General features: G+C 37.7%; 1 protein-coding gene across 2 annotated transcripts in view; it reads left to right on the plus strand.

Moving 5' to 3' along the window:
• The window catches only part of LOC139720967 (breast cancer anti-estrogen resistance protein 1-like), a 111,147-nt gene that overhangs the window by 24,274 nt on the left and 62,914 nt on the right, over positions 1 to 23,959 (plus strand). The window contains exon 1 of one of the 2 annotated variants that reach the window (XM_071632315.1): positions 22,996 to 23,795. The exons of the other annotated variant lie outside the window; for it this stretch is intronic. Coding sequence (XP_071488416.1) covers positions 23,742 to 23,795 — 54 coding nt within the window. The 5' untranslated portion in view covers positions 22,996 to 23,741. Of the gene's footprint in view, positions 1 to 22,995; positions 23,796 to 23,959 lie in introns of those variants that run through there. 2 annotated transcript variants of the gene reach the window in all.

Here is a 23,959-nt window from a genome sequence, read left to right on the forward strand (position 1 = left end):
GAGAAGTGGAAACTTTTTTGATTCGACCAGAATTGACTGTGTTTTGACGGATTTCAATAATTGACCTCCCTCTGCAAACTGGAGTTGTACTTTTTGCCTCTAATTGGGAAATTCCCACCAACCATACTTTAAAGGAGGCTACAAATAAGGCATGCTGGTCTAAATCAAGTCTCAACATGATGTAGTTACTGCTGAAATCTTATTTTTAGACTCATTTTTAAAATTCAAATTACAGTGGTTATTGATATAAATACAAGTTATGATTCCTGATGGTATAATGTGAAAAATTCTAGTTGTCATAAGATTAAGATGAAGAATATGTTGGACATTTTCTTGCCTAAAATGATGAGGAATTTGAAGTCAGTGTAAGCTGTTGTTTTGTCTTTGCAGACTTGTGAAAATTCATGAAGACAGGATGAAAATGACATTATAAAAAGCATTTGCAACCAGGTTTTTAATCTAAAGTACCAATCAGCTGAATGCTAAGATATGCAAACTTGTGCATTATCTTTTTAAATGTGTTCGATCAAAGTTCTAATTTGCTTTTGTTGCAAATAGAATTGAAATTTAGACAACTTGTACAGATCTGTCACAAATGTTGGCCATTTTCATATTTCTCTGTATACTGCATGGTATCAAACTTGTGAAAATACAGACATTCTCATCCCACTGCTTGCCCTTTGGCCAGTAATCAAGTTGACCTATTCCTTGCTTGCTATGTCTTTTTCTTATTTTTCGAAAGTTTTCTTGTATTTCCCTACGTGATGGATGGATGATCAGTCCTTGGAAGGAATTGTCGCTAATTAGGTATTCATCGAATTCCAGCGAAGTAAATGAATGTAAACACAGGTGAAAGGATTCTTTTTCTTTTTTTATTTTTTCTTTTCCATCCTAAGCCAAGTTGTAACCAGAGTCCCACCCCAGTAAGGCTTCAGTTGTCCCCCACTGGACATTGGCTCCTGTTTTGATGTAGTGCAAGAAGGACATGGGTCTGTGCATCACAAAAGACACGGATTTGTGACCGCAGATCTGGACTTGGGTACAACTTTTTCCCACTGCAGTGCGAGTGTGCGTCTCATTTGAAGTACATGTCAATCATGCCTTGGGTCGTTGCACTGTGTTCCTGCGTTTCAGTGTTGTTACTGGTTTCTTTTCTTTTTATCTTGTTTCCCTTCTGTAGACAGGTTACATTCATACAACAATAACAACAAAATCACAGAGATAGATACGACCTGTACATAATAAGAAGTGAGTGTTATGTGCAGGTTTGTACAGAGGGAAAAAGTAAAAGAGGGATAGGTGTGAATTATCAACATTCTTGTGATTCCTGTGGTTTTGCTTGTCTCCCTCTCTCTCTGTCTTGTAACAGGTTTGCATGGTAGGGGTCAGGGACCATGATATAGAAAGAATAGAAAGAGAACAGAGGGTATGAAGGAAGAGAAAAAAAAATCATCTGAATTGTGATTGATTAGGGAATAAGTCACAGAGGGACTTAACTTTTTGTGTGTGTGCAAGCAAGTATTTCTTTTTTAAAGAGTATAATATAGAAGTCTTAAATGACCACATGTAGCCAGTTTCTGCATGCTTTGTGTCTATGAAAAAAGGAACAGAAGCACAGTCTGTACCTGCGTCATGTGTGCTCCCAGCTACCCTTTTAATACACCCACATACATCCATCCAAACTGATTTGATGTCAAACTAATGTCATACACTGTACGTGTTGCTATCGTCAATACTCTAATGCCACTTGAGCTTGAAGTGAACTATTGGTAGTCGCTGTGAAAATTTGCACATGTGTATATTCTATAAGCCATGGTGTATAGGTCTATACATTAGATCTGAGAAATCAAAGCATCGTATGACCAGCCAGCAAATATATTGTCTTTGGAGTCAAGTGTGGTGTATCAATGGCATTATCTGTGCATTCATAGCTTTCTCTTGTCTTGCATGCAAAGGTCTTGGCCTTTGATATTTTCTTGAATATTACAAGAAAAGTTGTATTCCAGTATTAATTGCTCTTTATAAGATTGTACTGCTCTTAGGCAAAGATACTGAGCAGTAAAAGCACTGGTGGACCTTTTGACAAGTATAGTAGGGAATTCACTGACATGGTATCACAAGATTTTGATAATACATATTTACCACAAAAGAATTGTGATAATTGCTGGTCCTATACATGTTTATTAATCACATATACCCTTGTCATTAGCTTGCAACAGTGTGCATAGTAAAAGTGTTCTATTACCCATAGATTTTATGACATAATTCAGAATTCTGTAACTCTAGAACATTGCTTCATCCATACAAAGATGTGCATTAGTGGGACCAATGAAACAACGCTTCATTGTTGTCACTTGTTTTACCAGTATTTAAAATCTTTGTGGTAACAAATCAATCTCTGACAGCTGGACTATTCTAAGACCCCCCTATTCAGACGCATGCCATTTTATACCAAAACTCGATAACGAAATGGCGTATAAAGAATCATCGTATAGCTGACAGACCGTTCAGACGCTTATTTCGACCGTTCTGGGAAACGTCGTATAGATGTGCAGTTTCCCACTGCGCATGCTGTTATAGTCATGAGTGACAGCTGTGGGGTCACCTTTCATGCGCGCTCCCATTAAGCCCCGCCCAGTTATACCGTTCTATGGTCGCCATACGTTCAGATGCACACGGAATGCTGATTCGTTGTCGAGTTCTAGTTCGACACGATGCTCTGACCTTTGTTTCACTATACGTCGTTTCGTTATACGTCATTTTGTTAGTCAGCGTTCAGACGTATAAATTCATCGTATAGCTATACCGTTTTGTTTTTTTTGCGTCTGAATGCCCTGGACATGTCCAAACAGTCATTGGTCATTGACTGTCTCCCACTGTATGAGACAGTTATAGATTCTCATATCGGGCAAGGTCTGCTGACCATAAGCATAAAGTTTGGGCTGGACAGACAATTCCATTGACTGACCAGAGAATGATTGACCAAACCGTGTCCTGCAGTGACCATGATTTCATGCTGGGCACTAAACTCGGCTATTGATTACTTTGATAAACTGATCTTGTGAAGAACACATATTCTTTAGCGTGGTTTTCTGTCTCAAACTCTGTCGAAGATTTGCAGTTCTTGCGTCTACTCGAAAGTTATGTTAGAATGTAGCATTTCCAATGACAGGAAGTATTCAAATCATTGTGCCTGTTTGAAATCAATGAATAAATAATATAAGTGTACTTGTAGATCAAAAACTAAGATTTATTCAGATAGGAGGCTACGAGGCAATGGATTTGTGGTGTTTTTCATCGTACTTGGAGAAATGCTTGTCCATATTAGGTCCCATGGTGAAGTATAAAATTATGAAGTGCAAAGCAATATCTTTAGATCAATTCTAACCATGAAAGCAGGGTTAGGTTATTGCATGAAAATGACAATCCAAACAAAGGCATTGATTTCTTTGATTTTATATTCAGCAGTCATATGAGATAGGTCTGAAAGTATAGACTACATCAGATATCTATCAAGATCAGGATGAGGATGAAAAAGAAGGTTTAAAGGTAGATTCTGTGTCCAGAGAATAAGATTAACAGCCCACCTGGGAAGGGGATCTCTATGTGAGTTATTATCTGTGTTAAAGTGGGCAGTGACCTCATCAGAGCCTTCTCAGTTCATTGACCCTTTTATGGAGCCCCGCCCCCACCCCTGTATCATAGTTGTGCTACTCTTGATGTTGGTCACTGTCTGTAATGCAATATTAATGCCTACCCTCTCTCCACTTGCACAGTGGAAGAGGCAGTGGTGATGTTAGCCACTGATATCACAATCAAAAATGTATTAAATATTTATTTGTTTCTAGACTTATTAGATGTAATACTTGAATGCTTTTAATGTGCAAACCACCATGGGACAATAGCCTTTTGTCAAGCCTTGTGGCTTACGCTTATATTTCACACCATGCATTGTAATCAAAACTCGCTCATTTTGGTAAATAATTGGGAGGCAAGGGGTGATCATGCAACAGAATGGCATCAGCTACACACCCTTTTAGACTTGGATCTGCCTCAACTCGCTAAACTACGCATTGATGAATAATATACAAAGCATATGCATCAGTCATATTGTCTAGTGTGGTAATCTGCCGACCATTGCATTGATTGAGCAGTCTGAATTGATAAATTGTCTCTGAATCATCCAGATTTTATGAAGTACTTTGTAGTGCACAGAGGCATCTATTTCTTTTCATTAAAGAGAAAAAAATTCTGAATTGTAAACTTGAATAATGATTGCCAATATACATCATCTAATGAAATTATATCTTCATGTAACAGAATAAAATGTCTCATCAATTAAACATTGTATATTGCACCCCTATAAAAAAAATGAAGGTGCAAAGAAGGCAGTAGCCTCCAAATATCACATTCTTCCCATATCCAGTGGGGAAGACTTGTGTGTGTTGTACCTTTTGAATGCAGAGTGTCATAAGATGGACATAACGAATGTTTGATAAGAATGCACTAAATGATGTCAGTTGTCTCAGTTACCAATAGGAGACCTGAAAACTATATGATATCTCACAGTGCACAAGATGTGTATAAAGAGTCGCAGATGGCTAATCCGTGTATAACAAGTAGCGTGTTATGAGGCTTCGTCTGGGATAAGCCTGACACAAAAGCAGGATTTTGGTACAAGTGGTATCCTCTTAAAATGGAGTGTTGTACAAAATACTGGCATTTGGAACTTGGAAGATATTTGTGTAGTATGAGCAGTGGAAAACGAGTAGTGAAGCACAACCCCAAATCATCAAAAGGCATTGAAGGGAAATTACACTAAGAATGATGATGTACTTTTGATGACTATTTCAGTATCGGTAAATCATTCGTTAAAAGTGTTTTGCTGTGAGTATGGCAAAGCATGTGTATTGATGACATGACTTTGTCTTTATAAATTCACATTTGTTTCTAATTCTCCAAAAAATAACACATAACCATTAGTTGACAGTATTGAGCCAAGCGTCAGTGCAAAGAGAAACAAGAATTTATCACATTTTGAACTTTGATGTTCAGAATTGATTTCAAGCTTACCACTTCATAATGCAGTTTGCAAGTGAACTGGAAACAGAACTCACTGTTGTTTTGAAACAAACTACAAATATGCATATTATGATGCTGTTTTGGGTTTTTTGTTTTTTGTTTTTAGTGCCAAAGGATTCGTGGAAGTTTCTGGTATATTAGTTTGACATTAGGGCAGAAGACCGTGATCATGGAATCAGTTAGGAAAGAGTATCCAAAGCAGGAACTTTTTGTTCATAAATCGACTCTTACCCATTAATAATCTGTTCATGGATAATTTACTTGGTAAAGGCTCATTACCTTTCTGCTGCTTGCTTTGCTTGATGGTGTGTTACAAGCTTATTCCTATCCAGACATTTAGCCAGAGAAACCTGATCGATGCTATGGAGCTTTGCAATTGTATTCTCTTTTTTTCTTCTTCAAACTAAATGTCTCTTTAAGTGAATGGAAATTGATTGAGTACCAAAAATATACAAAGTACACAAGACCCACAGAAGATAGACTCTGAGGTGCCTAAAATCAAGTGCTCACATTTCAGGCATATAGGTCAAGAATACAGGTCTACATCAAACCTATTTTGTGTCTGTCAAGGGAAAAGACTTGACTTCTGTTCTCTTAAAAGAGTAGACAATAATACTGACATGCTCTTAAAATGTAGTAGAATGGGTCCACAATTCATTATGTCTATTTCGCTAGCTGTGACTTGTGTAAGTCTTTGTTATCAAACTTCATTCAATCCTGTCGTAGTCTTCAGTGGGAATCTTTCATCAAAGCGGCGAGTGCACTCGCTCTTATTCATTTCTATACCTGAACTAGCGATTGTGTCAAGTTTGCAGTGTTTACATAAGCTTGGGCACAATAAGCTCTATGTGGTCTCTGTAGACAATGACACATGAATGGAGTTTGACGTTTTCTTCAGAGAACTCCCATAAATCATCCACACATCATTTCCAAGGTAATGGGGGTAAAATAAGCACGAGATTTGGGCCTGGCTGTTGTATTGCACAGTGTCAAATCTATCCTTCCTCGAATATTTTTGAGACCACTTGCTTACAATGTACTTCAAAAACTAATCCTGTCTGTGCAAATTCATGAGAGTTTCAAGGGTAAATGGATATTCACCCTCTATTCTGCTATTCATTTATGACAGCCATTTATAAAAGAATCTATTTCATCCATTTGTTTATTTTGTTTTCTTTTTTAGAGTCTCCCATTTCGGTGACATCAAACACCATTTTTATCTCCTCTATTATCACAGAATGAATGAACACACCAATGCATTAATGATTCCGTAGATAAAATTTGTTCCTTTAAGCTGTTTCATAGATATTTCAAGAATAATGGAAGTCATATTAATGGGGTAGGGTATCCTCTAGCAAAACAAGAATTCTTAGGTTTGTTTGATGCTTATCATTACAATTTAGTAAATATCCTGAGATGGAATACCTTGTTAAATGACAGCATTTTGTCACATAAGTCACCTCCACCTGAATGATAGACCAATAAGAGACTGTCTTGCATATTGGACAAGAAATAGAAAGTCAAGGAGCATTTTTCAATCTCGAAGAGTGATGTCCATTAGTTACTTCAGCTACAATGTTTTGCCTGGTCCTCTCATACCTTAGCCATCTTTTTGTCAAAATAAAGTGGACATTGAAAGGTCTCCCCCATCCCTTTTCCCAGAAAAGGAGAGAAAAACTGAAAGACGAGAAAATAGACAATACCCCTTTTACACTAGTCACTCAGGAATCAGCGGGGAGATACTTAGGATGAAATTTTCATGAATTCCCATCGGCATTCAATGCATATAGTGTAGAAAAGAACTTTTGCATGTAAGGCCCTATACCTTAATAATTTTGTGAGTCTTGGCTCTCACGAAACTCCCCAAATCAAAATGCACATAAAAATTTATGGTTTTACAGTATGGCGAATGAGCTTCAGGTTGATTTTTTTTTTTTTGTGTGTGTTTTCTGTAGCAGTGGAAGTACACGTTAAGGCAGATGTGCAAAACAGTCTGCTAGATGTTGTTGGCATACTGGCCTTCTGGTTTGAGTGATAAAATTTCTGAAAAGTCACCATGCATTATACCCATGATTTCATTCGTGAGACTGTTCACACTTACAAGATCTCCTGGGTTCACCTGGCAGAAATTTGCTGAGTGTGAAAGGGGTAATAAGCTGCTCTTCCCTTTACCTTATCTGCCCCTTATGTCTCTCCGTGAGAAATTGCAGACATTTTCTCTCCCTCATATTCATCTTTTGCAACTCTCCTACCTTTTCACTCTCTGTAGACTGTATGATATCTGATATAAATGAAAATAGATGAAATCCCGTACAGTTACACCAATATCTAGTCTGGGACGTGCTTGTGATTTGCGACTGATATGATTAGGTTTTGCAATAACTTTGTGGTACCCTTCTCAAAGTATGTTTGCTTCTTTCTTCTTTCTCTCTCCCCCTGTCACACACACACACACACACACACTCTCTCTCTCTCTAAGTCTCTCTCCCTTTTCTCAGACAGGCATTCACGTGAATCGTCCTACCATTGTAAAGACTGATATGCATGGCTTAGGAGTAAATGAGTCACTTCTTTGGTAGTCGCAGATCCTCCGCTCAACTCTGGCGCGAACAATACCCATCAGTGGCAGGCCCAGACTCCGTCCCAGTTGTCAGTCGCGTCGAGGTGCAGACCAGATGGGTCTGTGAAGTTGCTTCATACCACTGGCAATACTTCTCGCCCGATGATCGTTAGCTTGCCTTCCTGGCGTGGATGGTGGAACATTTTTTTTTCTTCTTCCGCGCAACCCTTCTTGAATGTGGTCTGCAGATATGTTTATGTTGTTGTTGCTTTTTTTTTACTTTGTAATTCCAATGTGACTATGGTTTGATGAAGCAACCAGCAATATCCATTTGGTTGATGTCACGTTTTATGATGTCATGTTTTACAATACATCTCATGTTAGATGTGTTAGCGTGTCCGTCTATTTCAAGGCTGCCATTGGAGGTTCCGTTTAGCTGCTGTACTTTTGCAAGGATCGAGCAGTGATCCTGCATTAAATTAAACTTCTGTGGCCTTTCGATGCTGTTTGTCCTCGCATTGCACGATCACACGGGATCACACGTGGGAAGAAAAACATTTTAGTGATCCCTGGATAAACAACGGTTGAGTGTGTATTCAGAAAGGAAATCACATATCAAGGGAAAGTGCTTCTAATAACTTGCCACACTGGGATATTCTGTGTCCACTGTTATCTATACTTTACTTTCAGAATAGAAAATAAAACTGCTTCAAAACTATATGTCGCACATTCAAATAATGTGACTTGGGCTGAGCGTTTACAGTGAATCTTTGCAGTGAAGACATAATGCTTTGATATGTGGACAGTGGAGAAGTTTTTGTCCACCTATAAATAGTTGGACAGCTGGCGTGCTAGTTGCGGTGGGACAGTCATCGGCCATGTGCCGTGCTATCATCGTAATTCCTCTCTTTCATCTGGGTCCTTATTGCCTTGGATTGTGTGCATTCACGTTTTCCCCTTCCATCGGTTAATCCAACGACATGGGAAGCTGTACATGTTAGAAGCCCCCTGGGGAATGCTTGCGTCACCCACCAATGCCGTGGACAGCTAACCAAGAATTACAGATCATATTTGGATTTTAATTACATTCGGCAGACTTGCGTGTTAAAAGAAATCATCGGACAGAATGGTAAGCAAACATTTATCCCAGGGCAAGAATTTTAGATGTGATAACTCTATCCAAGTGATTAGTTGTTCATATCTACCTTCTTGCGAGTTATGCAGGGATCCAGCAAGTCCTTGAAAAAAGACAGAACAATCCCATTTTTGTAATTTTGGTATAAAATTATGTACTGGTATTCTGGCAATTCCAGTTTAGTAGTACCAGCCTGTGCAATTTACCTTATGTCCACTTCTGATATCAGGATGTGTTTGTTTGTGGGTGTTTCTACGAGTGTACAGAGGTGGGTGGGGAAGTGAGGTACCCAGTGTTATTCTGCTCTTCAATTACCATTATGATTTTTTTTTTAAATAAACTGCTGCTATGTGCATAATCAATCAATTCAAAAGTGTACCACAAAGCAATTTATAACTTCTGTATCTACATTCATCACAATGGGACTGTGGTGAGAATTTCCAGAAATTATTAAAATCAATTAAGTTCATTTCTGCTCTTTACAGGTGGGTACAAAGTTAGCTATAGAACAATCTTTTGCATTTATAGAAGAGAGGGGTTGATAACTCATCTTTGACCCCCTACTCTGCTTCTCTTTCTACCCATGTCTGTCTGTCTGTCTCTCTGTATATCTCTCACCCACAATATACTATAAACGGCAGGATGTGGCCAATAATTATTGTGCAATGTTTGAACTCGGGTAACCCTGCGACCCGCAGGTTGACAAAGACTACACTGTACATGAAACATGTATGAATTAGAGTGATCATTCAGATGCACTCACATAGCACTGTGATCTCATGTATGCAGTGCTTTTACACATGTGTTATTCATGATTATCCATCTACATTTGTATATTTTCAATCTATCTGTCCATCTGTTTATCTTTATCTACCTGCCTATCTATATTTCTATCTACACATGTATATCAGATATATCTACAGTATATCTACCTATCTGATATATTTGTCTTTATCCATGTACCTGCCTATCTATATGTCTGTCTGTCTGTTGGTCTATTTGTGTATTATTATGCATTGTCAGATGACATCTACCTTTACCTCCAGGTCAAAGAAAAGTGAAGTTTTACAAAATTGTTCTTTGATGCTTTTGTAAAGCAACACATGGGCTATGACAGTACTTACTCAAAACAAGCCACGTGAATGCACACACCGACACTCGTAAAGAATTCAAACCAAAAGCACTGATGACGCACTGACACGGTGAGAAGACTGTGAAAAGAATTAACAAGTGAGGACCAACATCTCTTGGAAAATCCCAACAAAATACCAAAAGAAAGGAATGTATTGGCAACAAGTCTACCAATCACCTTAGATAGAAAAGAAACTAAGGAAAGAAAAAAAAAGAGAAGAAGGATGAAAGAAAAGGCTGCGAGTAGAGAAGACGTCAGAAGGGGGCTGTGTATTCCTTAATTCCCTCATGAGGCTGTATTATTGTTTGATAATAAGTCAAATGGCCGTGCGCCGGGATTGAATGCTACCCCGGACCAAACAATGGAACGGATCCCAGGAATTGACTGTTTATTTATCTGTGAAAAGGACAGAGCTTGCTTCATCCCGAAAGTCGTGGGAGGACGTACGATTGCTCCACAAATGATTTGAATGAATGACATGGACACGTAAGCAGAGCATCTATTTGAGTCACTGGTGATCTTGTAAGGGACAATGGCAAATTAGAAGAAAGGCCACTTTGTATTGTTGGATTGATTAAACTATCGCTGTGGCTTACACTGTGCGAGTCCTTGCATGGTACAGATAGGGGTCAGTCCAACTGGGATTGGTCAAGAAAGGAAGATAGTTTAGTTGCATTTAATCATGGTCTCTTTCTGCATGAATCAAATCAGAATCAAACTTAACTTCATCTAACTTAATTAAAGGTACAGTTTACTGTTGGGAGCAGTGATTTAAAGTTGTTTTTGAGATATCACATTTAATGCATATGTGTAGGTCATTTGTATCACAAAACATCCTACCATATAAAAAATTGTAATAAAGCCTACAATATAAGGGGATATCACTATTTTTCCCACTAAACCATAACTGTAGATGGTTTAGTCTTGAAACATTTGTATTATAACTATTGTTCGCATTTTGTATATTTAACAATACTTAACATTGATTATACTGATTCAAATTTTTACATTGGTTGTTTCTATCCCTAGCTCACATTTTAGAACTATTTTGAAGCACTGAAGCTAGGTTTTTCTTTCATCTGCAAATGGTAAATTATGCCTTTAAGAGTTATGTGAATTGTGAACAAATGTAAATCCATATGAGCTCCTTTTATCATCAGGTTAGATAGTGAATGATATGCAAGATTACTGAGAATGCAGCATCGTATTTTAATATCTTTGACATATATGTTCCTATGGAAGGGAGGATAATCTGTACATAACGATCTAAATGGCCTTGTTAATCCATGTATCATTGTATTTGAAAAGTGTTTTCCCCCATTTTGTACATTATTGAAGTGTGAATATTTTTTTGAGTGAAAACATTAGCATTTCCAGATCAACCTCCATTTCGATACTCCATTGTTATCCAAAGAGGGCAAAACACCACACATAAAATGGGACATTAACTATTTCCTTCCTCCAGATGATATACATAGGAAGACATTTAAACATCCTTGCAAGCTACTGTAATATACAGATTCTTACCAAAGCGGGAAACAAAAAAAAGTTACCAGTAACTTGCTGTTTTGAAATGTTACCTCCTTGAGCCAAATGTTTTCTAGTTTTGTAGTTTCTCAAATAGAATTCTCAGGCTCAGGCGATACTCTTGGGAACATTTGTAGTGCATCACAAGTTTTGTCTCTGAAGAGCATTCATGTCAGTGTGTGTAATCTTTCCCACATCAAACTGAAGATAGTGAGGCAAGTAATATGCTTAGAATGAAGGCTGGAAAGTGCTCTGTAGTGAGTGTCTGGCAAAAAGGACATTGGGTACCCTAACACCTCTCTCTCTCTCTATCTTTTTTTCTCTCCTTTTTTTCACTTTTTCCCTCTCTGTCATAATGTGTGAAAAGCCTGAAAGCCACTCTGGAACTGTAAAAAGCACAATACAATACCCTTAATCCTCTTAGGTGTTTTAATTGAATGTAACTGTGCCGCTGCTTGAATGTAATCCCTTTAAAGGGGTTATCACAGAATTAAGCCATGTCACCCCAACACAGGGGGATTTTTATTTTCAGTAGTTCACCCTCTTCCATTACCCAGATGAGTTTCCATTTTGTTCATTGTTGAAATATGTCTGTAATTGAATGACACAAATCTGAGATGTCATTAGAGAAACAGATGTTCATTGTCCATTGATTTGTTGTCAGACTTAGGGGCACATTACCAGTATATTGTCGTATTCATCTATTCATTCTTTGACATTGAATTTGGAAATGATTTGTTTATCTTTTGTATGAGACTGGCTTAGACACTAACAATGCTGCTCTGTATGTTTTTCAAGAAGTAGTTAGCTTTGTCATTCTCGCAGTCAACCCAAGAGTAAATAGAATGCGCTTTCTGGTAATAAGCGTTCTAGGTATTGTTCTTTAGAGATCGGGATCATGTAGTCTGGGGGAGGAGAATTGAACTTATTGCTTCAGATATGAGTTGATGTGTAAACCTGATGTGGCAGTAGACCAACACAGTCTGCAAATGATATAGGCACGGTATGTGACGTGTTAGAAAAGGGTCAAATCCCCAAGTATGCCTTCAGCTTTTAAGTTTAAAAACATTTTGTTTTCATCTAGCTTAGATTTCAAACAGAGAATCAACTTGGCAACAACAGTCTTAATAACATGCCATAAGAACCATTGTATTTCATTATTACCTAAAACAAATTTTTGTCACATTTATCATTCTGAACAATGGTTATGGATGATAAATGTTTTTTAGGAAGCGGAAATGGAAGAGAAAGTGTTCCAATCTATTAAATCCCCAATTTAATCATCTCATATTCCATAGTAATCCAAAACACAGGAATGTCAAATATGTGTTCTAATCACTGCTAAGCAGGTACAATTTCACTGTTATGGTTTTCATTTCTCAAGTGCCACAGACTAATAGCCACCCAGGGTTTTGATCTTGTCAAGTTTTTTGTCTTTCTTTATTGTTTATTCAAAGTTGATAAACAGTGTGATCTGATCACAGAATTTGACCTCTCTTCCTTCAGGGTCATGGGGTAATTCCTGAAGTTCAACTCCACCTGCTGAGATTGCATTCCCTTCTGTAGCAATATTAGCGATTCTTTCACAACATCATAAATCAGAACAACCAGTGAAGTGCCAGAAGGAATTTATGAAGAGCAGTATATGCTGTATGTGTACAAGCTAAAGTCAACCAAAAAGTACACTTTCCTCTCTAATTTCCCCTCTTGGTGCTTGCGTAATGCTGATTCCAAGAAATGGAGCTCTGTGCATAGTACTCTCCATTTATCTGTCAACCTTACAGGATACCACTCATTGTTCTTTTTTGTATTCAAGAATGAAAGTAATGCCAAGCATTTGCCTTGCTGGAAAAGTTTGATGGCTTTCATGTCAACACTTTGGACACAAACAGAGCTCCGTTCTGTTGTTGTTGTTGTTGTTGTTGTTGTTGTTGTTGTTGTTGTTGTTGTTGTTGTTGTTGTTGTTGTTGTTGTTGTTGTTGTTGTTGTTGTTGTTGTTGTTGTTGTTGTTGTTGTTGTTGTTGTTGTTGTTGTTGTTGTTGTTGTTGTTGTTGTTGTTGTTGTTCTTCTTCTTCTTCTTCTTCTTCTTGTGGAGACCATATTGTAAGTTTCAGCAGAGAGGCAACAGTTGTAGAAATATTTGAAGAAATTTCAGTGAAATTGCAGTGGAAATTCATTGGAAAAATGGGACTTCAATCTTCTAAGATATATGTTGTCAGAGGGGCTAGGGACAGTTATGGGACAAACTGTATTACTAGTAATCTGTACAAGTTTGAAGGAGGTGACAATAGCATAATGATAAGCATCAATTTGTATAGCGGGATGATCACTACTGACCAAGAAATTTTGATGTATTCAACAAAATTCCTAGTTTGAATTCATGAATCTAATAAGCATTATTGAGTGCCATGATTCACTTTGTCGCCTTTCCATTTTTGAAAACAATTCTCTGAAATTATTTTTTTATTTCATTGAGTGCCTCCTTCCACAAAATATTCTTGGCGAATTTAACTGGAGGCAATATTTTATATAATACTTGTTGATATAACTCCAAATTGAAAGTCACAGGAGAAAAAAAAAATATGCTGGGAAACACATGTCAAAATCCCCTTTCCCCCGAAGTTAAAGACCTTTGGCAAAGTGTTCTAAAATCTCAATTAAACTGATGTATACATCTTTGTCCGAAATGGAGCTTTCTGGAAGCTATTCAAGACTCGGCCATGACATCACTGCACATTGACCACCTCTGAACAATGACCAACACTAGAACTCTGTTAAAATTTGTATCATTTGAATTACAATATCCTCAGGCCCCTATATGAAGTCAAATGCTGATTCAAAATTTTCATGGAAATGCACAAGAATAGAACGGTCAGTTTTTAGAATTGAGCTCTTCATTGTGAAAATGGAAACAGTCCTTTGTGGTTAGCAATGAAATATTTTAGAGATGGGAGTGGGGGTGGGGAGACAGTTTTAGACTTACAGAAGAACTTGTACATGTGATTAGAAACAAGCTTCATGCTGATATTGCTATTTTTTTTTTTGTAAGTCTGAAAGCATCCCAGCATTATTTTCTCCTAAATATGTGCTTCAAATCATGTTTAGATACTCATGCTTCATAGCTGTTTTCTAATCAAGTTTTACAGGACTCTGGGAACAGATTTGCAGTGAAAATATGATTGAGAAGACAGGGCTTAGCTTGACGTCACACTTTTTATGTCATAGTATGTGCATGTGTACGTACCTACTTCTGCACATACATGGTAGGCATGTAGAGAGTCAGTTGCATGCATGACTGACCAGCCATGGAGTTAGTGACGTAACCACTGTGTAGAATGTCGTTTTTGGTTTGAAGTCAGTGAGAAGACTTGTTATGGGCTCGTAATACTAAGCATGATCAAGACTAAGTGCTTCAAAACTGCTTATGAAATGGTGATTTTTTTGTTTTCAGTCTGAAATCCCTCATACAGAGACTGGGTGATATCTTACAGAGGTGTTAACAAGTAGGATGTTGTTTCAGTAAAATCATGTACACAAGATCTGGGTTTGTATGGGCTCTTGATAGTCTCTTGGGGATTTTATCCTTGTCTTCTTGGCAAGCTAGAGATGATCTCCATCTCCCGAGAAAGAAATTCCTCAAGAAAAGGTGGTGGGTAGATCTCTAGGCAATCAGTTTGATCCTTTCACAGAAGGCTTGTCAGTAGTGCAATATTTTCTCAGGCAGTGACCCCACTTTTCACACTGTGTTGTTTTAGGACAATGGTATGAGGGTGATAGATATAAATATTTCTTCAAGCTTGTCCCACTTGCTGCTGAGTTCTTCTCTGCCAGTGTCAGGTGTCATCAGAATCAGAGAGTGTTTCAGACTGATGAAAGAACTCATTTGTAATAATGTTTCCAAACATGTTTCTGAAAGTGCTTGAAGTAATGGGAGTGTCTACATACTGTGATGAGTCCCCCCACAAACCACTTACACTACTGCAAATAGAATTCAATACAACATCTATGTCATAAACTCCATGGTCCATCAATCTCAGGATATGCTTTTTGTTCATTCCAGAGTACACACGTAAATGTATACATGTACTATGAAGATAGAGACAACATGATATTCCAAGGAGAAACATAGTGTGATATCTGCTTTCAGAGTTAACAAAATTCTGTGGTGAGCATAAATACCATTTTTAAACATGTTTACAAACATATTCCTGTGCCATTCTGAAAGGGCTCAGGGTGGCATGTAGGAAATTTGAGGTAAAACTACTTTTTTTTTTTTAATAAGTTGATGACAAATGGGAGGGTTTACACAGTCTTCCTCTGATTTTATTGAATCCTGAGGGCTTATTGTGGTTGCTTTGAGGTTAAACATTCGAGTTTACCACAAATGATACGTGCAATAAGACCATACACTAATGCCATGTGTAGATCAAGTCTTATATTATAAGCTGCCACCCTGTAAGAATTGCCCAAAAACAAACAAACAAACAAACAAACAAACAAAAACAACAATCAGAAAATAGAGTATGGATGAAAAATCCTTGAAAAGCATTCAACAGTTTGACTGCTGTGGTTTTAGTTGTGTGAAATATGAAATACATGAAAATGACAGATGAAATGTTCATGTTTCGTTTTTGAGAAGATTAACTTAGTTCATATGTTTTACTTCAGTCCTGTGGTTCTTATGTGTTTTCTTTCTGCTCAATTTCATAGAGGGATCCTTGAAAACCTGACACAATATTTTACTTGTGAAGAAATGCATAATCAAAGATCCAGAGAAATTAAAGATAAAAAGGAATTGGAACGGATTTCCAGCATTCATATAAAAGTGAATCTGTCAAAGTATCAACATGACTGATCAGGTATCATTAAACTGACTTTCCCTTTTTATACATGAATGATATTTGTTTTCACTTTCCTTCGGATGAATAAGACAAGAATATTGTTTTGTGATGGGGTCCATGAAGGTCTGTGTTTGATCACAAGGGTAAGACCTGAGTGAGATGATCTGTCTCCCTCTATTGGTCAAAAGTGTGAAGTACCCTCTTCCAACAATATGGGCTCTGCACTGCTGCTGTAGAGTTGTCTCCCAATTTGCACTCACTTTTCTGGCTCAGATAAAGACTCTTAAAGACACTCAGTCGTGGCGAGTGGTTTGTGCGGCACGGAGATGAACGGAACACGCTGCCTCCCCCATTCTGTATCAAATGTAGTGACCCCCGAATGAGAATAGCGCTGGCTCAATGGGTCAGCGAAAATACGGTAGGCTACAAGAGAGCTCCCTGTGCTTTATCTCCTAACCCAAAATGGCTGTCCTAGCGAGCCACGAGAGCTTCCGAATGGACGCACACTCTCAGTGCGCATGCGCATGAAGAGAGGCCAAAAGAGCCACGCGTCTTCTGGCCTCTCTCCTCCAATCACCGCAGCTCGCGGTGACAATATTTGTGTATGATGCGTACACTTTTTTGTTTTTCAACGATGTTTATTCTGTTCCATTCAAAGTAATAGAAAAAAAAATAACAATTTTCATTTGCTACAATTGAAATGACGAAAATATACATTTGTGATCATAATAGCAAATTTGCTATTGCTGTACATAATGACATAACAAAAATTACATTTTCATGAACAATTATCAATTTACATACAGTCACTTCCCCTATGCTCTCAAAAAAATTGCTTAAATTTAACAGTGATAATTCAATTCTTCTAGCATTAATCTTAATAATCATCCAAATGAATTATGCAGCAAAATTATACAGTAATAAATAATGGAACCATATTATTTATCAACCAATACCCGCCCACCTACTAACTCATATCCCTTACTGAGTCCCTATGACCACCCCCACCAGTTCCCTCCCTTCCTGTTTCCTCCCCCACCCCTATCTGTACACATGCAACACACAAACACACACAAACACACCCATACACACACACATACACATGCACCTAATTTGGTTAACTGCTCTTGCCTACACATCACAATATAGTAAATATAGTTATATAATCAGCCCGCCAACAGGCTGACAGGAACGCATGGGAAAGGAGGGGGAGAAAATACAAAACAACACAAGAGAAAAAAAAAAGAAGAAGAAGAAGAAGAGGAGGAGGAATGAAGGAAAGGGAAAAAAATGAAGAAAAGAAAGAGTGGAATACTATGGAAACATTACTATTTTCATAAAAGTCACAGACGTTGCACGTAGCTTCAGACTGGTTTATTCAACGAAGTCTCAAAATATTCCCATTTTTGTAAATGTACATGTAGCTTCCCAGCCTTGGTCGCAAGGATTTTTTCCTCATTTATTAATTCAACAATAATCTTTTGCATCTTTTCTCCAGTGGGTAACTTATTTCCCGTTCTAGATTTAAAAATGATGTATTTTGTTAAGATAATCAAAGTATTTACACATTTTGATCTATTTGAATAACCAGAAATTCCCCCAAATATATCTCTCCAATTCATATTCCTTAACTCATTTATATCAAAATAATTAATTATGAATTCCCATAACGGTTTCACTTTAACACAGTGTAAAAATAAATGCAGATAAGTTTCAGGCTCATGTTGGCAGAAGGAACAAAGGCTGTCTGTTACAAAACCAAACTTCATTAAACGCTCCTTAGTGTAAACTACGCCATGTAACATCATAAATTGAAATTCTCTATATTTTCTTATCAATGTACACTTACTCGGTTTAATAAAAAGATCTTTTATTTCTTTGTTTGTATAATCATAGCTACTGTGGTCATCTTTGATTTGTAAAACATAAGATGACTGTAAATCTTCCACCATAGCCTCATATATTTTTCTCGATTTTAAAACTTGCAAATTTACTCTCTGACCAGAAAAAATCAATTTTAAGTCAAAGTTTGTGGAATCAACTTGCTGAAGTGTACCTGCTCTCATAGAATCCTTCCATTTCTGGGGTATAGCATTAAATATATCATTCAGTTTAAGCAATTCTTCTACCTTAAAACCAAGACCCAAGCTTTGAAAATGTGACTGAGATCTCAAATGACCGTTATCTAATATATCTTGTATTGTAATTATTCCTGCATCAAATAAATCTCTATGAAAAAACATCCTACCTGCTATGCGTACACTCCTATTATTAAATATTATTGGATTTACAACCTCATTTTCCAATTGTCTATATTTATAGATATCGAGCCAAACCTTCAATATTTCCGAATAAAAAGGTGGTACATTATCTGTCATAATAGATGAATCAAAGTCACACATAAACACACACACGCATACACACACATACACACACACGCCGCAGCGTCTTTTGGCCTCTCTCCTCCAATCACCGCAGCTCGCGGTGACAATGTTTGTGTATGATGCGTACACACACACGCACACACACACACTTGTCTCAGTGGTAGCATTGTCCCACATGTTTATGGATATAGCACCGATCTGGCATTGCGCAATTGCATGCACAAACTTCGGTCGTTCGGAGTTTACGTACCATTAGGGGTGGCGATCGGCTGCCTTTAAGTGAGGGTTGCAGATGCCATTGTCATCCACTCTTTGGCAGTAGCACTTGCTGTAGGCTGTTTTTACGCTATGATTTCAGTCTAGTTTATGCTGGGTGTTTTCCATCTAGCTAGGGGGAAGGAGTTTAGGAGCATAGGGGATGCTGTCTTATACCATGATATAGGGGCAGTGAAACCGGTCTGCAGGCCTGCAGCCCCCACCCCCACCCCTACCCCTTCCTTAAAAAAAAAAGGGGGGGGGAACACCCATATTTTTTGAAGTTTCTGTGCTTAGATTCTTCTGCCATTCTACCAATTTTTGCTATTCACTTTTGTGTAATTCTACTCATGTTATACAAAGTTATTAAGAACATGAAGTGGAGTCGAAGTATTAAATATAGAAATGTGTGGTTCATTACGAATGATTCTAGTGCTTCAGCGATGATGTCATTGACTCTCATCAGGGTCTGCCAGGGAGAGGGATGAAAAGTTCCTGGACGTAATATTTACAAAGTTGAAGGCTCTCGGCAAACACTCATTGGATTCAAAGCATCATGGGCTCCATTAGACAGCCATGTTGTCATGATTTTTTCTTTCTTTCCGTTTTTTTTTTCCTTTTCCCAGGCTGCTTCAGTCTTCACATTGCTATTGTTAGAAGGAGCACTCAGAAGATGGGCAAACATATTGTTTGCATAGTGCCACATATCTCTTTGTGTGACCCTCGGGCTTTGAGCCAAGTACCGGGAGTACCAGACACATTTGAAGCATTGATTCTTGTGAGCTCTGCTGGTCTTGTGTTTGGACTCAGAAAGGATTGATGTCATCTGCCAAATATGTGGGATAAGGTCCTAGGATTGTCATGTTAGTCAGTAAATATCATTGCTCTGCAGTCATTTCACCACCTACAACTGTCTGTTGCAGTTACGGGATATCAAAGCTTGTAATGATCGAGAAACATTCCATTGTGAAAGCTTCTTCTGAAGTGAAATGCTTTTGGGGTGGTTTAGCAAGTCTCATGTTTTGAAGAATAGAGGAACTTCAGAATTATAGGAGACAAAACTCTGTATTCAGTGAATTTGTCTGTTGGCAATAATCAGTCGTCGTAATCTCTTGGTAAAACTTCATTTCATCTTTCCGGGATGTGTTGAATCATACCGACATGTTTGAATACATCATTAAAAAGGAAAAATAAGTTGCCATTAAGTGTGATATAAGTAGATGTATGTGGATGAATAATACAAGAGTATACAAGTAGGAAAAAAAAAACCTAAGGCCACATGTGAACATAACTTTTATGCAATATACAACATATCTTTTATGCAATAGTGCCTATATGCAAAATGCCCTTTTCTGGCAGCTTAGTGTATAAAGCAGTTTGAGGTGGTTTCCTTGAAAAAAGAAAAAGGATGTGAGGTGGAAGTCAAGCAATTATGTCGAGTTTTGAGGCAAAACGTCTTTGACCAACCTGTCAGAGAAGCAAGTATTTGAAGTGAAGTGTGAAAAAGACATGAGTGGTGTCACTCCAACAAGTTAATATCCAAGGGTGATGTAAAGAGTGAGTACTTGAGATGAAAGTGGTGCTGGTATTGCCAGAACCGAGGAAAGAAAAGCCAAAGTAAAAGGGAGAATGAATGAATGAAGACTGGAGAAGTGAAGTGGGTGTAGTCAGGAGGCACAAAAGACAACTTTCAAACGGCCCTGGTTTTGACAAGTGGCCTACTCAAGATGATAGCCTAACTACACAGAGGATGTTATCCCAAGCCACCTGCACTCCTTGGTTAGATGGCAAACACTTTCTCCTGCAGCCACTGGAGGAAAGTGCTCTGTAAACTTGTTCAACATTACCTGCAGTTAGTCTTTTCCCTGCTGGACACCAGACACACTATTTTGACTTTCCCCTAAACAGGTAATAGTCCTTTGAACTTGGCTAGGCAAGGGGGGTTACCTTATTTCCAGACCTTTTTATACTTTTTGTAAGGATTTATACACAGTTTACTTACCAGGGTATTTTAACTTCTCGGAGGTGTGAATCAAGACTGCATCCTTCTAGTTGTGCTTATGGGCATGGCTTTGACTTTGGGAGTAGTTTATCTCGTACTGTCTCCTTGTTTCAGAAGGAAAACTAGTAAAACTAAATAGGGGACTATTCATGCACTGTATGTAGCTCATGAAATTTTATCAATGTAGCAATGATTTATGTAATCTCTGATATATGCTTGATTTTTGGTTTTTGAATAAATTGAATTGAATGAATTAAATGAATTGAATGAATTGAATGAATTGAATGAATTGAATGAATTGAATGAATTGAATGAATTGAATGAATTGAATTGAATGAATTGAATGAATTGAATGAATTGAATGAATTGAATGAATTGAATGAATTAAATGAATTGAATTGAATTCAAATGAGTTAAATTGAATTGGATTGAATTGAACTGAACTGAAATGAATTGAATTGAATTGAACTGAAATTAATTGAATTGAATTGAAATGAATTGAATTGAATTGGATTAAATTGAATTAGGCCACAGCATGCCTACCTGTGAAGTGGCCTACATGCATAGGCTATTTTTAGTGTCTATACATTAGTATGTATTGGGACGGCACACATCTGGGAATTGTGCTAAAAGTGCAGGAATTGAGAACCTGAGATGAACTTCAAAAGCATACCGCTTCACTATTATGGTACACTTTATGGTGATGGCATGGGTAGATATGGGCCATATGAAGGATTTGGTACCTTATAAACTTATGTTCTCTATGATCCTGGTCTAGAAAAAGGATTTCTTATTCCCTCCATCACCATCCCCACCCTATATCTGTCTTTTGGGACATGTGAAGAAAAAGCAAGTCTGTAGTTTAGACTACACCGATAGAACCTTGAACAGAAGTTTGCTGCCCGATGCAAACAAGCATTTTTCATCATGCCAGTATGATGTTTGATTTATTGCTACAGCATGACATTTCCAGTAGTAATTGATGTTTCTCCTGCTACAAAAATCTTGAGTCTGCTCAGGAGCGAGAAAAATTAAGAAAGGAGGAAAGAGAGAAAGAAGGAGAAATCACATCACTCACCTGGAAAGAGATGTTATCCTTGATATTTCATCCTATATTGGACAAGAGCTCTCCTAGTGCCAAATATCATCTGTCAGATCTTTATTCTATTTGAAGAAGTTTTTCTGAAGGTTATCAAAAAAATTACTGTAAACAGAAATGACAAGTCTCACCTAGAGACAGTATTTGATGTTTGTATTGCACCGATATCTTTTAGAATCATCTGTATTATTGGACCGATATCTTTTGCAATCATCTATGCATGGTTGGGTGCTCCTTTCGTAACTTGTCAAATTCACGGCCCGCATTGGAATGGCCGTAAATTGTACCGAAAATTGACAAACAGTGTCCCCGTCTCATTACTCCAAATTGTCAACCAAACTCCCAATTAAAGTGCCTGTGTAGCAGTAAAGTATGCAAGCCTGAAAATGTCATGTCAATAGTATAAATCCAACGAGTCTGTCCATATTTCATCCGTACTGCCGATGCATGATTACTGGACACAGACTACTGAAGTTGATTCATCGTCGTATTATGGAGATATATATGTGTGTGTGTGTTGAATAGAGCAGAGACACTGATCAAACTAAAGCCGGAAACAACAGAACTATCCAAGTGACGAAGGACCAGCAGAGTTATACAAATGACTTCTCGTATCTGCGATGCTTCGTGACAATTGTTTTTGCGGTGACATGTGATCAAGCAGAGTGTGACACAGTGAAACACAATGCATTGTGGGAGGAATTGGTAGACTGTGACTTCACATCACAGAATGATAGAAATTTAGGAGTCATGAAGTACTACATCAAAGCTAACAAACATTGCAATGTAATAATGATAATGATAATGATAATGATAATGGTGATGATAATGATAGTGATAGTGATAGTGATAGTGATAGTGATAATGATAATAATGACAATGTGAATGAAGAGAGAAAAGAATGCACTGAATATTGTTTGCAAACTGATGCAAATGCTTGAATTGATAATGTGTATGAAATAGTACACCTTACAAAGAAAAGCGCAGTAAATGTTAGTATGTATTAATGTCAGTTTCAGCTTAGGTTTTCGTATATTCTGCAGTTGGACAAGATTATGTTTATTTTTCTCTTTGTTGGTGGGAGGTTTCTCCCATATTTTCAGTGGCATTCTGATGATATAGATCAGGAGATGTGGGCAAATATGTAAGACTTACACTGTTCAAAACTCATGTGCTAATGATTCACAAATTCAAGGAAATGAAATTTACCACCGGAATGCCTGCCATGCTGATGTACTTGGGTCACATGACTGTGTAAATGAACTTTACTCAGTGGAGGCAAACTTTACACACTCATACACACACACACACACACACACACACACACACTGCATAAAGTGATTCATTGCTTCAGCTGTGATGCTGAGAATGTGTTTGAGTACACAAGTGCACATAATCTTAGGAGAAATACAGGAACGTGAGTACAAAGTCAGGAATTCATTCCAGAGAAACTGGATTGTTATCTGAACACGCACTCGAGGGCTAAACAGTCTTTCCTAATTACATAAAAGAAAGAAAGAAAAAAAGCAATGCACATTTCTTGGTAGAGCTCGCTTGCACTGGGATGCTAGTGGAATTCTTTTGGTCAACCCAGCCCATGTGGCTGGCTGTTACTTGATCAATCATTGGAAAATTAACATCAGTCGGGAAAGCACTGGCTACCCTTATCCGTCTTGTCATCACACATTGCCAATTTGATGATGGAGATTTAGGATGTGCTCAGCATGAATCAGTCCTGTGGACATTCTGTCATGGTAGTGGAACAAAACAGGGGGACGGTGAGTTTTCACCCGAATGCTTTCATGTCATTGGATAGCCTTTTTTCTCAAAAGTCCCAAAGCAACATCTTTCCTTTCATATATAGACTGATTGTTTGCTATTACAAGTTTAACTTCTTCTTTTTTTCAGCATAAACTATTCTTTCTGATCTTTTGAAAATGTA

Source organism: Diadema antillarum, unplaced genomic scaffold (genome assembly GCF_040938485.1).
Source record: "Diadema antillarum isolate AM-2024a unplaced genomic scaffold, OU_Dant_1.0 scf00000012, whole genome shotgun sequence".
Taxonomy (NCBI): domain Eukaryota; kingdom Metazoa; phylum Echinodermata; class Echinoidea; order Diadematoida; family Diadematidae; genus Diadema; species Diadema antillarum.